Source organism: Salminus brasiliensis, chromosome 7 (assembly GCF_030463535.1).
Source record: "Salminus brasiliensis chromosome 7, fSalBra1.hap2, whole genome shotgun sequence".
NCBI classification, from domain to species: domain Eukaryota; kingdom Metazoa; phylum Chordata; class Actinopteri; order Characiformes; family Bryconidae; genus Salminus; species Salminus brasiliensis.
Window position 1 is genome coordinate 34,690,305 of NC_132884.1, and position 17,924 is coordinate 34,708,228.

Here is a 17,924-nt window from a genome sequence, read left to right on the forward strand (position 1 = left end):
TGTGCTGATGTCCTGGCATCCTGTCTTGTTTATTCCAAAAGGTAAAGCTTTGCCATGGGAGTAGACATGTGGGGAGTGTGTTCACATCAGCAGTGCCAGGGTTATTACGCTGGGACAGTGATGGCGGCAATGATTAGCATGCTGATGATTGAACTGATGAAGATAATGGCCTCTTGCTGAGTCACTCAGGCTGATGGAGCTATTGAGGCCGACTTCCACAGTTGATGCCCTTTCCCTAATCACCCCCTGTCCTCCATTCACTCTTTCTTCTCGTCTCTCTGTCTGCTTTCGCCTCTACGTCCACCCGCAGACTTGTTTATCATGGGCTTGTTGAAAGGTTGTTGGTGCTGATACACCCATCAAGGGGCTCTTACCATAATGACCTTATCAAGCGTCACGTATGTGGTCCACCCTGCCTAATGAAAGCACTGTGTGCAGAAAACATCCTTAGAAATAGATTGCGTGATAGAGACATCAATGCCAAAATTACTTTCCACCAGTGGTTTAGGAACCATTAACATAACTATCATAGCTTTTAGTGTTGCTTTTTTATTCTGAAGGCTACAAACGTTGCCTTTTAATATTGGGGAAGAAGCTGGATTATTGCCATTAGAATAAACTGGAGAATTCAATTTTTTTCAATTTGCAATCATTTACTCAATTGTTAATGTGTATGATGGTTGAAAAGTGGTAAAAAAAAAAACTATTGGAGCACATACATTTCATTTATTAAACTATATATAATTTTATTATATTATTATTTGTATTTTTCTTGAACTGAAACATAATCATGCTGGGTGGCTGGGCCACTCTCACCAGTGTCCAGATGCATTTATCACGTTAGTTCTGGGGACAATGCTGAATAAACCATAGGGTTTGAATAGACCATACTGTTATGTCTGTACCACCATCTAGAGGCCAGGGGCCACAACACTTTTTGCCCCAATCCACACACACACTTACACACATATATTGTATCTCTAAAGTGTGTGTGTATGAATAAACCACTACATACCTGGAGAAGACTCTCCACTGTTACACTAATAATATTGTGATATTATCTAATTATTTCCATTGCATCAGCATTAAAGCACAATAATAATAATAATAATAATAATAATCTTACTGAAGGGGATAATATTTGCCTTTTCTGTTAACATAGGCTGTGTTCACACAGCAGGTTAAGTGGCCCAAATCCAGTTTTCTAATGAAATCTGTGTTTTTTAAATGTGACCAATATCAGTTCATGCTCCTAAACTGACGCGCAAGCGCAAAAGAGCAGTGCTTCATGTGAGGATTCGGTTAAAATTTGCCAGCATCAACAGAAGCAATCAAAGAGTTTCAGTGGCTGACAGCTGGGCTTAGCACAGAGAATGTGTTCGAGTTGCTGTAAAAAGGCCACTTTATTCTGTCATTTTTGGGTGTTTTAAAGGTTCTTCACGCTCACACTTGACAAACATGGTTCTTTATGGAACCAAAACTGGTCCTTCTATGGCATCACTCAAAGAATTATTTGTAGCACTTTTATTTTTAAGAGTGTAGGCCATGGCAGTGCTTCTTTCTTTTTGCTGTGCTAACTGAATATAAAGCCATTTGGTGATACGAGAACAAGGCAGAGTGACAAGAGCTTCCCACTGGGAACTCTGCAGACAATACTGATCAACTCCAGAGTGTCTGTTACAGACTTAAGAAGCAGAAAGTTGATTGATTTTTTACATTGAAAGTTCTTACATTCAGCAGATATTTTTAGTAATCATAAATGATTGTTTTTTTTTAATTACAAAGTGTGTTTTTATAACTTTAAATTAAATTTACCAATTATTTCCTGCACAGTTAGATGGAAAAATCCACCTCTTGACCAGCTGTTACTGGAAGCTGGTTTCAGATGGTCTAAGCTGGTCTGTGTTGGTCAAGGTGGTTGGGAAGCTGGTCATCCAGGCGAAAAACAACACTTGCATCTAAACGCTGCTATAAATATTAATTTAGAGGAAGTAGTAAGAGCTGTAGAATAAGTCAACAAATGATCCCGGCTTAGAAATGCACTGTGAAAACGACTTTACAGACTTTTTTCTTTGTTTTGTTGCAGTAACTGAATATAAAACCATTTAGTCACTAATAACATGCTGCTGCACACTGACAGAACCTCTTTTTGGCCTGAAGTAGTGTGCAATGCGGCGTACACAGCTGCCCTTTGTTTCAGTTTGCAATGACAGCGTAATATCACTGGTGTGATCATCCCTCCTGATTTTGCACCAGTGAGTACTACTGCTGTAGCTATAACACAGATTTCCCTTTGTGGTTACATTTCAGCTCCTTCTTATTCTTAGGATTTGAACATTTCAAGATATGCTATATGGACGAAAGTATTGGGACACCTACACATTAAACCTACAGGAGCTTTTAATGACATCCCATTCTAAGGTATTAATGTGAAGTTGGTCCCCCTTTGCAGCTCTAACAGCAGATTTGAAATTCCTCAGCACTCAACGACCCCGCTCTGTAACTTTGCGTGGTCTGTCACTTGAAACGCTTCCACTTTTCAATAATAGCACTCACAGTTGATGGTGGAATATATAGGAGGGTGGAAATTTTATTAACTGACCTTTGCAGCAGTGGCACCCTGTTATAGTACTACGCTGGAATTCAGTGAGCTCTTTAGAACCATCCATACTTTTACTAATGCTTGTAAAAGCAGACTGCAAAGTCAGGTGCTTGATTTTATACACATGTGGCAATGGGACTGAATGAAACACCTCAATTCAGTGATTAAAAGGTGTGTCCCAATACGTTTCTCCATATAGTAAATTGCTCTCTGCCTCATACACGGCTTTAATAGCCTTAAAAAGTCCCATAAACAATATTAATATCATCAATTAGGAAAATCACTATCAATGCGCTCACATTACATAAGTGTAACATGTCTTAAAGGAGATGCTAAAGAAACAATAAATAATAAAAAAAATAACATAAGTAACTATTTAAATTTAAATGTAAAGTTTCCTGACAAATATCAGCATTTTGGCATGTCACCACTGATTTGACATTTCATTTGAGAAGACTATTAAAAGCACTGAGAAAAAGTTTGCACTTTTTTTAGTTTAATATTCTAATGAATGTATTTAAACTTTTGGGTTTTTTCTAAATTCATGCTTATGTTTGCAAATAAAATATATAATATATCTAATATGTCCTATTCATTCCCGCAAGCCATTTCTTCCCTGAAATAAATACGTTTTATAAGTTTTATGAGGAAGTGACATGATTAAAGCCTCTTTGACCATGCGGTTCAAATAGACATATTCAAATTTTCCGCTTCTCTTCAAATTAAAGCATTTTTACTTTTAGGTCAATCTTGTCAGGCTCAATCTTTTAACTTTGTTCCTACTTCATCTTAGTTAACACATTTTCACATAAAGATATTTGGCATAATGAAAACATACTTTTGGTCAATATCACTTGTGTTTGCTAGCATAGAAAGACATTACCCATTTTAGCCCAAAACCTTCAACCGTTTTTAAATGTGATCGTTACAGGATTGCATAACTGACTTTGTCTTCTGAAAATGTGGTGCACTTGACCAGCCAGGCAGTCAAACCCTAGTCTACCACGAGGGAAGGCAGTGTTGTTACCCACTAGGTGTCATGCTGGCTAGACGTTACAGGGAACTGGAAACACTTGCAGAGATGGAACAATGCAAGACCTTATTAAAGAAGGCAAGGTAAACACAAAACAGGGAGTAACACAAGGGTACAGCAATCTACAGGACAGAAAGATGAACCAAACCAAACAGGACTGCACAAAATAAACCAAGGACTGGGAGAATACTGGGCTTGAGACCAAGGGGCTTAAACATGGACAGGACGGGAAGGGAAAGGCAAAAAAATAAGGTAAAGAGAAAACCACAAGCAGAGCTTGGGTGTAAAACAGAACAGGGAAAAACAAAGAAACAAAGACTCGAAGCAGAGCTTCGGTAAAACTAGAAACAAAAAGCAAAGACGAGCTTCGAACTGGCTGAGGCAAAACAAAAGAAAGCACGAAGCAGAGCTTGAGACAGAAGTTGACCTAAACACGAAGCAGAGAAGCAGGGAGATACACTAAAGATAGGGAAGGCAGAAAAACAAGGACTAGGAACAATGGTGGAGAGGTAATAGAGTAGACAAAGAGAAAACAATAGACAAGGCAAAGCAAGGAACAAGGCAAGACAAGACGTAAGCAAACCTGACGGCAACAACAACGCTGTGCAGAGCTAATTCACACCACTTACTAGTCTGTGGACTGAGCTTAAGAAGCCACAAAATCAAGGGGAAAGTCATTAAATGGGCCAGTGGGCGGAGTTCAGGGTTTGCCTCTGGGGAGAGCGTGGCAACAAGGTCCTGACACTACATGGCAGCACTTTTGCTTACTATTTTACTTAGTTCAACAGTGTCACTGCTAGTAGTCCCCAGTACTCTGTGAACAAATTCTCATATATAATTCAAAAACATTGCTGGCTACAAACAGACACCAGGCAGATGTCTCATGCTGTTTTAATGCTAGTGCAATCCATGGTGATATACATGCAGAGCCAGCTGTTTTCTAAACAGCAACTGCTCAAGAATAACTTTCTGCTGTTTAATCTCTGTAGAGACAAATGTGCAAGGTGTTAATAAAGGCATTTCAAATGCATAGCTTGACACTGTGCTCTTTTTTTGGCGGAAGTGTAAAACGAGAACAAGGCAAAGTGTCAAGAGCTTCCCCAATGGGATCTCTGCAGACGTTACTGATCAACTCCAGAATGTCTTATTTACAGACATGAGAAGTAGAGAGCAGATTGATTGTTTATAGATGAAAAATCACTGCGTATATATATTTAGTAAAAGTATAAATAATGAATAAATGAAACCAACCACACCTTTCCCTTCAAATTTGGATGAGACGAAAAATCCAGCTCAGGACCAGCCTTTGCAATGAGCTGGTTTTAGATGAGCTGATCTTTGGTGAGATGATGGTTGAGAAGCTGAGCATCCAGGCAGAAACATGCACTGGAAACAAACAAACTGGTTAACAAAATTAGCTCTTGACCAGCATAGCAAATGTTTTCATTTGAGTTCAATAGACTTGATGGTCTATCAACATGAATGATTTGACCAAGCTGGTTATCACAATAGAAATACTAGTTACCCAGTTTGGTCAGGCTTTGTCATACTGGTCAGCTAGTATGCCCATGTTGCTGCTGTACACTGTTAAATGTATCCTTGAGAAACCTTTGGATGTTCTCCAATTTGAAAATGTGAAGGAACCTGTTATGGTGCTTTAAGGAACCTGCAAGTTCCTTACACAGTCACAGTCCAAGGTTAATTGCAAAGTGTAGATGAATGCAAACAAAACAAACATCACACAGGCAAACAGCCAGAGTGGAAAAAGGCAAAAACATGGTCCAAAATACAAACAAAAGGGTCAAAGTTCAGATTCAAAACACAGGCAGATAATCCAAAGGGTAAGACAAAAGGCGTAGTCAAAAAAACAGATACAGTAGGGCATACACGGGAATATAAGTATGGACAGAATGCTCAGTAGTTTCACCAGATTGGGAAGACAATACCTCACAACAACCTAACCTAAAGCTTCGGCTTAAATTCTAAACTAGTGTGATTACAAGCAGGTGAAAAACATCAGTATTATGGAGAACAAGTAGTGTACTTTTGGTTGTGGTTAAATGTGGTTTGCACTTTTTTGTGTGGTTAGTGTGTTCTGATACTCACTTGCTAATTAGAGAAATATATGATCAACTGATAATTAACTGCATATTTTGGCTGAAAATTGACCCAATGCCAGTACATGTCTGAACGATTTTTCCATCTATCATCTGTTGCTTTTCCCCTTTTCCTTACTTCTGTAGTGACCTTGGTATTGCCTTTCAGGTACATGCTAGACATCACTGAAATGCATTTTCCTAAAGCACTCCATGCCCTTATATGATTTGAAAAATGAGTTATGTCCTTCTCTCAACATCTCACTCCTTCCAGGTTCACAACGACAGCTCAGATTTTCTGGTGGGTTTCACGTCATTGAGAGTGTTAGTCATATTTCACCATGGCCTGGACTTATTTCGAGTGTAATGGAAGAGTGAGAAGCCTTGCAAATTGCATTTGGGTACATGTGTTGTATTGGATGAGCCCATAGGAAGGAACTAGTCAGCCTTAACATTAAAACCACTGACAGGTAAAAATAGATTGCATTGATTATCTCGTTCCAAAGGCACCCTCAGGGGTGGTATAGATCAGGCAACAAGTGAACAGTCAGTTCTTCAAGTTGGTGTGTTGGAAGCATGGCTCATTGATGCGATCTATGGAGGTCCCACCTCACAACTTACTGGACTTGAAGGATCTGCTGTTAACGTCTTTGTGCCAGATACCATAGGACGCCTTCAAAGGTCCTGCCTATTATTGTGTAGACAATACACAATAATAGGCTGGTTTTAATATTATGGCTGATTGGTGTATGTTATATACATCTCTTCTACATCTCTGATTTGGCAGTCTTTCAGTGTAGAAGGAGACCTTAGGCTTTTCTCATTCATCTCCAGAACTTCTTACATTGTGAAAGGCTCATGTTAAGCTTCCCCTAGGGAAGATTTAAGAGAAGGAGTTTCAAAATCTGTGATCTGTTCATTAATGTAATACTGAGATATGCTTTATTTCCCTTGAGACAAAGAAACGTTGAACACTTCTTTCCTGTAAGAAGGCATATTTGCACCTGAAATTCAAACTTGTGCTTAGGGGCATTTACTGGTCATGTTCAGCACATTCTCATATGGCGGTTTTGCATTCATAAGGTCTGTGAATCTTAAAATTGACAGCTTCTAGAGCAGAGGTCATCAATTCCTGTGCTGCAGGTCAGGGGTTCAGCACAGTTTGGTGATGTTCCTACTCTAACTCATTAACTAAACCTGGCATTTAAGTGATGAGCTAAATCTGGTGTGTCTGGGCAGGGCAATGACTAAACTGTGCTAATCATCAGTCTTCTGGGACCAGAATCGATGACCTCGGCCTTAAGGTTAGAAAAGGCTGGTGTCACTAGTTTAGCCAGCTCCTTTCTCTGGGTGATACCTGACCGCTTGGTACGTTATTGATTGCTATTGTATCTGATAATAAGATTTGAAAGATGATGTCCTGTCATTCTTACAATGGGAATATCAAGTTCTCTGGCATCAGTTTCAGGCTGGTTCAGATGTTTTCTCGTTCTAAGCCACATAGACCCACATGTTTTCAATTTCAGCCACAATCTGCAATATGTCAGGCATCTCTTAGCATGGATTTCTTGCATGGAAACATCTCTTAATCTCAAACTTGTACATCTATGGCTGCTTTCATTGACAAGGATTGAGGCAAGTCTTTCCAAAAGTGCAATATCATTGGTGTTGCACCATTGAAAAATCTCGTTACTGAGTCACTGAGTTTAGCCACAGGACAGTGAGTGTCTCCTTATAACTAGGGATATCCCGACCAGGTTATTCTGCCCCTGATCCTGCCCCTTGCCCTGAGTCTCTTAATTCAAACGAGTATCAACCTATACTGATCAGATCTTTGTGTTTGTATAAATAATACAGCCCCACAGTTTAGATAAGATGAGCTGCTGATTAACACAGAGTAAAACTCCCTTTATTTTTATTAAGAATTTCTATAGTGACACATTCTGGACTGATTGATTTAGTTTAGTAGAGACTTCTCATAAAATTATGTTTTATAGTGTTTATAATCTTATAATCCAGTCTGACTCTCCTCCCTGACCAATCAGCTCCCAGCTCCTTTAAAACACTGCAGTTAGGTCACTTCCTGTGTGTGTGTGCAGTGGTGCACACTCTAGGCTGATATCTGCTGTTGTTTGTCGACTACTGATGTGAAATAACTGTTTTATAGTGAGGTCAATGTGCTGTGATTTGGGATTCTATATCATGTGTGCATTAGCATTAGCATTAGCCTCCACTCCGTTCTGAACAATAATGTCCGTTAATGGTGCCTTGGGGATACCAGATGGTGCTATAAACACTTAAAACAAAGACAAGTCAATGCCCAATCCATTAAAATATGCCTGGATCGGACCCCATCCTGATTCACTGGATCGCAGTGGGACATTTCTACCTACAACTGGAATGATACTAGCAAGCTGACTCTGTTTTCACTCTTTACCCTTAATACAGTTGCATATCTTGTCAGGAGACTTGCTTTCAGACTATTTTTCCACACCTTCAAAGTTCAGTTGGAGCATTTACTTCTTCACACCATTCAAATCATCCCAAACAACAATGGTGTTAAGATCTGGACTCTGATGTGGTCAGGCCTTTGTTCCGAGGACATCAGCAGCTTGTTAGTTTGATTTGATTAGATGTTCTTCTTCATTCTGTTTGCTTATCTCAGAGCTTCTTAATCAGCTCCACATCGTTTCAGAGTTACAGTTTTGAGTTACAGGGTCTTCGCACAGTGGGATGACAGACACAAACACTTTTGGATGTTTTTTGGTCTGAAATAAGAGTCGGCCTGGAATTTCTTTTCGGACTTAAAGATGGAGGCTTTAAGTTCTGTTTATCTAATAGGACAGTTGTGGTGGTCAACCGGGTCTTGCAGGGTAGTGATGAGAGAACTCATTTTCTTTGAATCACTGAATCAAGTGTAGTTTTGGAAACTAATGGTTTCCCTTTTATTTTCCCCTGGCTTTCCTCTTCCTTATGCAACTAGACAGTCTTATATAATATATTATATATTATACATATATTACACATAAAATCTCCTTTAGAACTATTCTTCAGAACTTGTGCTTAATAGTCGTTTTAGTCATTTCATACACTACATGTCCAAATGTTTGTGGACACCCCTTCTAATGAATGCATTCAGTTGCACCCATTGCAAATGCACCCATGCACCCAGCTTGTGTAGTCCCTGTAGAGAAGTACTGCCAATATAATCAACTGTGTTCTGAGGAATGATGGTGCTCCATTCATTACTTTTGGAATTAAAGATTGGGGAGTTGAGTGTGGGGTGGTGATCATCCAACATCCAGACCCCAATAACATTCTTGTCAGTGAATGTAATTAAATCCTTACAGCAGTGCTCCAAAATCTAGAAGATAACCTTCCCTGGACAGTAGAGACAGGATGAATAACAGGAAATACCCTTGATTTTGGAAGAATCCATAAATGAGCAGTTGTCCCAATACTTTTATCCATCTCGTGTATGTTGATTGCATTATTTGCACATTGGAGACCCTGACACCATTTCTCACTGAACACACATTGTTAGTGTCTGAAGCCACTCTGAGCTGTACTATAGTCAGCCACTGGTGCGACATTTCCGTTTGGCTGCTCGCTCTCTGTCCCATGGGGGTGACCTTGTCTTGTTTAAAGAACTGGTTCTACATGGCTTTGTATCTCTAACAGCCTGCCAAGACTCATTGACTAATCCCACATCTGTAGCAATGGCACACGCACACACACACATACAGAGACTGTTTAAAAGCCTAGAGGCAGATTGAGATGAACTCATGTATTATTTGCCTTTTTTGAAGCAGTTTCTGGTGGGAACACTTTGGTGAGTCAGACAGCAATAAAAGATTTAGCTTCACCTCCAGGCTGCAGTCAGAGGCTTGTGCGTCTGAGATCCTGGCTGCGCTCCCACTATAATTTGCCTCATTTGTCTCCAATCACACCATCTCTAATCAAATGAGAAGAACTCTCCACTCTTCTCTCCTTCCTGATACTGAGAGAGGAAGATCCTAGTTGCTTGTGTTTGTTCTTCTCTCTCTTGTGCTCTCTCTCTCTCTCTCTCTCTCTCTCTCTGTCTCTCTCTGTCTCTCTTGCTGTCTCACTGTCTCACTTATCTTCCTCGTCTCTCTTTCTTATTCTCCGTCTCCCCATGGCTCTTTCTTTCTTTCCCTCCCTACCCCTCTCTCTCTCTCTCTCTCTCTCTCTCTCTCTCTCTCTCTCTCTCTGTGTCTCTCTCTGTCTCTCTCGCTGTCTCACTGTCTCACTTATCTTCCTCGTCTCTCTTTCTTATTCTCCGTCTCCCCATGGCTCTTTCTTTCTTTCCCTCCCTACCCCCCCCCCTCTCTCTCTCTCTCTCTCTCTCTGTCTTTCTCACTGTCTCACTTATCTTCCTCGTCTCTCTTTCTCCATCTCCCCATGGCTCTTTTTTTCTTTCCCTTCTTATCCCTCTCTCTCGCTCTCTTGTTCACCCTTTTCTTACTTTCTACTTTTCTCTTTCTTGCTCTCACTCTTGGTCTTTTGCTTTCTATCTCTCTTTTGCTGTTTTTCACTCACCCTGTCTTTCTCTCTCTCTGTTCAATCTATCTATCTTTATTTCTCTCTCTCTCTCTCTCTCTCTCTCTCTCTCTCTCTCTCTCATTTTTCTGTCATTATCTTTCTGATCTCTCTCTGCTTCTCTTTCTCTCTCATTTTCTCTCTCACCCTGTTTTTCTCTTTTTCTTGCTCTCTGTCTGTCTCTATCTCACTCTTCTCATGTTTGCTCACCCTCTCATGTGTGTGTGTCTATTTCTATATCTCAATATTTTATCTTTCTATCTCTAATTGCTTTTTCCTTCTCCATCTCTCTGACTTACTCTTTTCTGTCTGTCTCTCTGATTGTCTGTCTGTCGCTCTGATTGTCTGTCTGTCTCTCTTTCACTCTCTCCAGTCTGCAGCAGCATCCCTGGCAACATGAAGGTCCATCCCCTGAACCGGACAGCGCTGGTTCTGACTTGGGAGCGGCCTTTGATCGTCTACCACCCGCCTATAGTGGGCTTCTCAGTGTCCTACAGCTGGGTTAGGGATGAAGTGGCTTTTGAGAAGACGTTCACCCAGACGAGCGAGCAGCACACTGTGAGTATTCCAGATGATAAGCTGATGTAATGTGGCCCCGTCCTTTTTCCTTTACGTCTGTAAAATCGTCTGCAGATTTGGTCTGAACACACATGTCTTTGTTGACCATCCTTTGTTGTTTCATCTTTTAGGTTTTGAATGAATGTGAATCTGCCAGTTGTTTTGTACATTGCCTGTAAATTTAATGATCAATGGACCAAAACCTGGGAAAAAAAATCATTTTACATTGATTTCCATTGAAAGTCCTCCTGTAAAGTTGACCTTTTGGATATATCATTTTATACACTATATGTCCAAATTCATTCATTCATTCAGCTACTTTAAGCTGCACTCATTGCACCAGCACACACACAGCTTTTCTAGTCCCTGTTGAGTAGTACTGCCAATAGAATAGGACTCTAGCAGTAAAACTGTGATTTCTGCAATGATGTGTGATGGTACTCCATCCAGTATTTTTAAGATAAAGTGGGGGTGGGGTGGGGATCATCCAACATCCTAACCTTACTAATGCTCTTGTCACTGAATGCAATCAAATCCTCACAGCAAAGCTCAGTAGAGACAGATACTCCAACAAAAGCTGGATAAACTCTTTTTTAATACCCTTGATTTCCGGTGAAACAGTAAATAAGCAGATGTCCCAATACTTTTGTTCTTGTTCTACTTCTTTCACACAAATGATATACAAGTCAGATATGTTTTTTCAGAGGAAGATTAACACCTTAGACTTCTTCTCAGCTTAGGTCAGTCACTGTGTAGCAGTCATGTCCCTGAAGTTCCAAGAAGTGACCAAGGTAATGGAAAGACGTAACCAGGAAGTGGCTCCTTGAGACCATTGTTTGGACCCTTAGACTCCGTATAGCCCTGATAGACTTTGTGGGATTGATAGATTTAGACATGCAGTCTGTCTCCCTGGGTGTCTGATGATTGAGTCACTCTCCCCCCTCACCTCACCTCCCAAAACCCACAAACACACACACACCCCACCCCACCGTCAGTCACCTTGCCAGATCGGTCTTCTACATGTAGTATCCATGACAACAGGGGAGGGCCCAGCAAGCTGGGGAAACTTCTCAGATGAAACCTGCCAATCTTTTTCTGGCTCGGCCGAATTAGATTTGGATTCAATTGTAGAAATCCGCCCGCCACAGCCAAAGCCCAATTACTCTTCTTCTCTCCAACATATTCCGCCTCCCTAATCGTTTCAGCGCCACATTTACATTTTTATTTCAATTTGGAGCCTGGGCGTAGGTTGCATAAGGGAGTCAAGACCGATTCTTGTCACATGAAACTGTCATATAAAGCTCTTCAGTTTTGGGGGCCAGGAGGATATTTGAATGACCAGGAAATTTCAAGGAATAAATGTAATTCCGGTTTGCATAATATTGAGATAAATCTAAATTTACATTTCCATTTTGTCCGAGAAAATTAGATCCTGTCGTTTCCGTCTTGTCAGCCTGTGTCATATTACTAGCCTGTAATGAAAGTGAATTTGGAAAGGGAGGTTGGAGTTTTGAGAAGTTCGAGACACATTGATTTAATTTAGAGAACTGAAAGGATCCAAGAGATCGTTTCAGTGGGCATGTGCACAAGAGGTTGACCCTCTTGGACCCCACACACTAATATTATCACCCCAGTCTCACCCATCTTATCATTACCTGACTGAAGCGTCTGTGTGCTTCTCCTGCAGAGGGCAGTGATCACACACATGTCTCCAGATGGTCTGTACCTCTTCAGAGTGCAGGCTTTGTGTCAGAGAGACCAGCGCAGTGACTTCAGCCAAACCCTTTTATTCAGAGGTGAATAAACTATACATGCCTTGCTTAACTTAACTGTCTCGTTCACCTGACCACCTAAAACGCTTCACTCTTTGCTCTTTCAGCAAACACCACAAGGATATTTCAAGGAACACGGATAGTGAAAACTGGAATGGTGAGTGCTGTGTTTTATGTTACAGCTGTCATGATAAATCAGTCACGTCAAGTCAAATCAAGCTTGATTATTCTATAAAAGAAATTGCTTAAAACAGTGAAATGGCAGTGATTATTTGGCAAGTTTAACGTTGATAATGCATAGTTTAAATCTCCTTTCTCTCAGTATGAAACTTGATAGGCACACCAATGTATATTATTGTTGTTATGCAAAAACCTTGAATTTCAATTGATGCTGTTTTTGACTTCTTTACATATTCAAATCTGGTAGTTGTTCTTTACATTATGTCTGAATTTTATGATGAATGGACCAATAGATGCTCCAAAATTACTAAAAAGGTTTTTTCCTTCTCCAGTAAAGTTGCTGTTTTTGCGGTTTTGGCAGCGACACATTTTGTTTTAGGGAAGTCCATTTTAATATATCAATAATAATAATAATAATAATAATAATAGTAATAATAATAATAATAATATAATAAATAATCATACATTTGTAAAAAAAATAATAATAATTCAGTAGTGGTGCAGGCTGAAGCTCAGGTGCACATTTGCTGGTGCTATAACAGGTTCTTTAAGCGATTCCATAAAAGAAGCACTTTTGGTTCAATAAAGAACAATGCGTGAGTGTGGGGTTTAAAAACGTTTATGTAAAGTTTCTTTACCAATTTAGAGTTTTTTCATTCTCACACAGCTCTGTTTCAAACATGGTTTATGGTTTGTAACATCTGTGTGTGTAGGATACAACCTGCAGCTGACTATGCAAAAGACCTTTAGATAAATTAGTTTACAACAAAGTAACAAAAACTGTAGAAGCTGGACATGTCCCTTCTAGAGCCACTGTGACAAGAATACACATGGTGTTGATGATGAAGTTCAGGCTTATGTAAGCCCCTCATTCACACAATGAAAATAATGCTATTGGAAATAATGTAGATAATGTGTGTGTTTGTGTATATATATATATATATATATATATATATATATATATATATATATATATTATTTTGTCCAAAACTATTGCTTGAGCAAAATGCACAAGATCTTTAATTGGGGTCAATTTTGAGCAAGCAAGACAAATGTTGTTCATCTACACTACATAAAATATTGATTCAATGCTATTAAATATTTTAATCATTTGACAAGCCTAGTTTTGATGTTTTATGCTTTTTGAAAGGCTTCCCAGTTATCTTTTCACAAAAATATATTTTGGATTATTTGAAAGGCTATGCCCACGGTTTGTTCACAATGTTTACTCAATGATTACTTTAATTGTCAAAGTAATGGGTAAATTCATTGATTACTAAAATATTCAACACTTCTTACATGTTGTAACACTGTAAAATAACCCGTCTTGCAATTTTCCAGCCCACAGTGTCTCCACCTTCCTCAGCAGACATGGCCCCCATCAGCTCTGGTTCCTCTACTTGGACCTCTTCTGGGCTCCCCTTCTCCTTCGTCTCCATGGCAACTGGCATGGGCCCTCCATCCAGTGGCGGGCAGGCCACAGTAGCGTCCGTGGTGACCAGCACACTTCTGGCTGGCCTGGGCTTCAGCGGCGGTGTGATTTCCTCCCTCCCTGGATCCTTTTGGCCCACCCAAGCACCTAGTTCAGGCCCCACCCCCACACACCAACATGCTCCTCCCACTCCAGAGACAGCCCCCTCTGACACCAAGAACCTCCCCTCCGAGGAAGGGGTGGGAACTAAAGAGACAGAAGAGGAGGAGAGAAAGCGAGAGGGAGAGGAGGAGGAGGAGGAGGAGGAGGAAGATCAAGAGAAACAGGGGCAGGAGGAAAGAAAAAAGAAAGGAAAGACTGTGACAGACAAAAAGCCGGGACAGAGCACTTTTCAGAAATCTACTGCTCCCGTCCCAACCTCCACACCTAGGGAGAGAGGCCGAGAAGGTGGGGATGCAGAGGACTCCACAGTGCCCCCCAGAGCCACGGAGGAGCAGATCTCGGCTGTTACTCAAATACCTTCAGCGGGAGACGTAACAAGATCAACATGGCTGGAAGAAAGTGATACAACAGACATGCAACTTGCCGGCATCCCCACACAAACCACAAAGCTGAGTAATGAGGACAGGAACCAGTGGCCTTTCTACATTCACACCGGTAGGTGAGCTATGCAGCACACCTGAAAGCACCTCAAGTTTATATTCTGAGCTCTGAAAGAGGAATTAGAGCTTTAGTGTTGTCACAACTGTTTACCAACAGTAATTTGGGTCATTTCCCTCATTAAAAACAATTTAAGGACCTTTATGGTATGTTGTTTTTGTAAGTGACAAGTGCCCATCCTCTACAGAAAACACACATTTGAACATTTAAAGGACAATTGCTTTTCATTTCTTTACATATTTTCACTTAGACAATTAATAAAACATGTCATTTAAACGGGCCCTTCTAAACATTAATTGGTACGTTTCCTCTAAGAATAGATAGTGGATTTAGAGATACAGTTCTGTTGCATCTTTGATGAGTTATACGTCCTGTAGACAGTGTAAAACTGATATGGTAAGCGAAAGAAATTGCAACAGTGATTGACCTGCTGACTTTTAGGTCTAGATATATGACTCTAGTTTGAAGTACACTATTTAAATGTTACAGTTACATAATTACATAATTACATAATAAAGTAATGAACTGCATTTATGTTGCATCTCTATTGACAGAATGGTTGTTAGAATCTTCACATCTGACTTTTTTTAGTTTCTTTCTTTTTTAACAAAGAAATAATAACAATATTTTAACAAAACTTTGGTAAATAATAACAATAACAACAAAACAGGTAAAAATATAGAGGATTGTTATTTTTCTTATATGCACAACAATAACATTTCATAAAATTCAATTCTAAATAAGTATCTGCTCTTTGACATTTAAGCATATTTATGGCTCAAATAAAAAGTTTAAAATCCAGTGAAAAATAATGAATATAATATGAGACTATTCTTTTATTTCTAAGGGTTTAGTTCTAAGGGTTACAATGGCTAAGCGAAGTGATTATTCAGTTCAGTAAATAATATAATTTGATCATAACAAATTGTTATGAATTGGTGCTGGTCTAAAATAACTGAATTTCAGGAAGAAAACTTAGGCCTGAAGCCCCTTTTCCTCCCAAGCTAACATCCCATATACCCCCGTCTCTACCTCCCATGTCCATGACAAAGTTTTCTCATGCTACCATCACCCTGCGACCTCCCTTAAGCTCCGTCATACTGAATCTCTCAGTTCAGGCTCCTTGTGTGAAGGGGTGTGTGGCCTTCTAGCTCAAAGCAGAAGCCACCTGAATTCCAGCCCAAAGTTCTCTGAGTCTTTTTATAGTCTCTTCACACTTTATCATATGCTGATGGCGTTGTCTGAACTTGCAAAGCAGAGATTTTTAAAACTAAGGCTAAAATAGAAAACTAACACTGTCAAACCCTGGGAGAGCTCTGGGGGTTGTGGTAGCACATATTAAGACAGAGGGCTTGGGAGGTTCAGTCACGTTCATGTGGCAAATGTAAACCTTTTCTGTCAATGAAAACCAGTGCAGAACTTTTCAAGAACATGTACCTAAATGTCATTGATCAGGGCAGGTCATATAACCATATTTCCTTTTCTAAGAGACCATAAATGGATATAGAGTTATAGAGCATGCCATATCTTTGTGCTCTGTCTTCTGTGAATGTCCACCACTTAGAGCGGAACAGCATATCCACTGTACCCAAAGATCGAGCGCCCTCAGCAAGCAGGATGGAGTGGATCATCCCTTTGATGGTGGTGTCAGCTCTCACTCTCCTCTGCCTCATCATGCTGCTGGCTGTCCTGGTCTACTGGAGGTAGGATCTTCACCAGCTTAGGTTTAGATGGTTCACCTGGTTCTCTTGAACAGGTTATTATCTTGTTCTTGCCATTTTAAGGGGCTGATTGGGAAAGCATTACTATACTAATATATACTGAAAACCGATCAGGTATTGTGATTTTAGGTCTATGTTATATGTCCAAATGTGTGTGGACACCCCTTCTAATGAATCCATTCAGCTACTTAAATTGCACCCATTGCTGACACTGATGTGCAATTGCCAGACGGGGGGTTAGAAGGGTATAAAGACCACCAGCATTAGGCTGTGGAGCAGTGGAACTGTGCTCCATCCAATTTTTTTTTATAAGAAACAATGAATGAGCATGTCCCAATACTTTTGACCATATAGTGTATCTTCAATGATCTAATCTTGATTCTGAACAGACCTCAGCCTTTCTTGTCTTGCCTGCCATGTCATCCCTAATCCCATGTAATGTCTGGTCTCTGGAGCCATAGTAACACTCACTCCATGATGCCCCAACCCCATCTAATATCATTCTATTAGCACTCAGACCCTACTGCCCTTCACCAGAATGTTTAGCCTATGAAGCCCCCCCCCCCCCCCCCCCCCCCCACACACACACACACACAGAAGAGTGGAGAATGCAGAGCTCCAAGGACCTAAAAGCCTTAGGAGGAAGTACCCAGCTGTTCTCCAATCTGAGAGGCTTACAGGCTGACTCGGGCATGGCATTAAGGTGTACAAAAATGTACAGTGTACTGGAGATAAGGAGGATTGACAAAGACTAAAGCTATAACAAATAAATAGATAAATAGTCACAACTTAAAATAATAAAGTAACTCACTGTAGTGTTGTTGACTTAACCCAACTTTGATTAGTTAAACGTTCTTCCTACTCATATCGCACTGTGGTCAACAGTATCTTTTAAGTTAAACTGAGATTTTTAATCTAGGTTCTTTCCTCTCAGTTTGTTTACTGTTTTCCCACCTGGGATTTGAACTTATGATCTTCTCACCCTTAATAAGATAGTCCTTTAAGATAGTAATAAGATAAGATAGTAATAATAAGTAATAAGCAGCAGTTCGACCGTAGGACCAGTTCAGAGCTGTGAAATTATACTGTTATTATATACTTATATGTATACTTATAAAAGTTCTGAGTAAATTTAGCTTTCATTTCTTTTCTTGGACACAGATATTTGTACATGGTGGTAGAGCTTGCTATTCTTGCCAGGAAACAGGGGATCATAAGTTTGAATCCTATCAATACCCCAAACCTCCATAGTGAGGGGTCTGAGAATAGGAAGGCCTTCCCCCAGGAGCCCATGTGATAGGGGGAGTCCT

The 17,924-nt window shown here is 40.1% G+C and overlaps 1 protein-coding gene across 2 annotated transcripts in view; it reads left to right on the plus strand.

Annotated features, from left to right (window-relative positions):
• The window catches only part of ca16b (carbonic anhydrase XVI b), a 115,212-nt gene that overhangs the window by 77,475 nt on the left and 19,813 nt on the right, over nt 1-17,924 (plus strand). For both annotated transcript variants that reach the window (XM_072684729.1, XM_072684730.1), the window contains 5 exons: nt 10,665-10,849; nt 12,537-12,645; nt 12,729-12,778; nt 14,143-14,890; nt 16,458-16,596. In XM_072684729.1, coding sequence (XP_072540830.1) covers nt 10,665-10,849; nt 12,537-12,645; nt 12,729-12,778; nt 14,143-14,890; nt 16,458-16,596 — 1,231 coding nt within the window. The remainder of the gene's footprint in view (nt 1-10,664; nt 10,850-12,536; nt 12,646-12,728; nt 12,779-14,142; nt 14,891-16,457; nt 16,597-17,924) is intronic.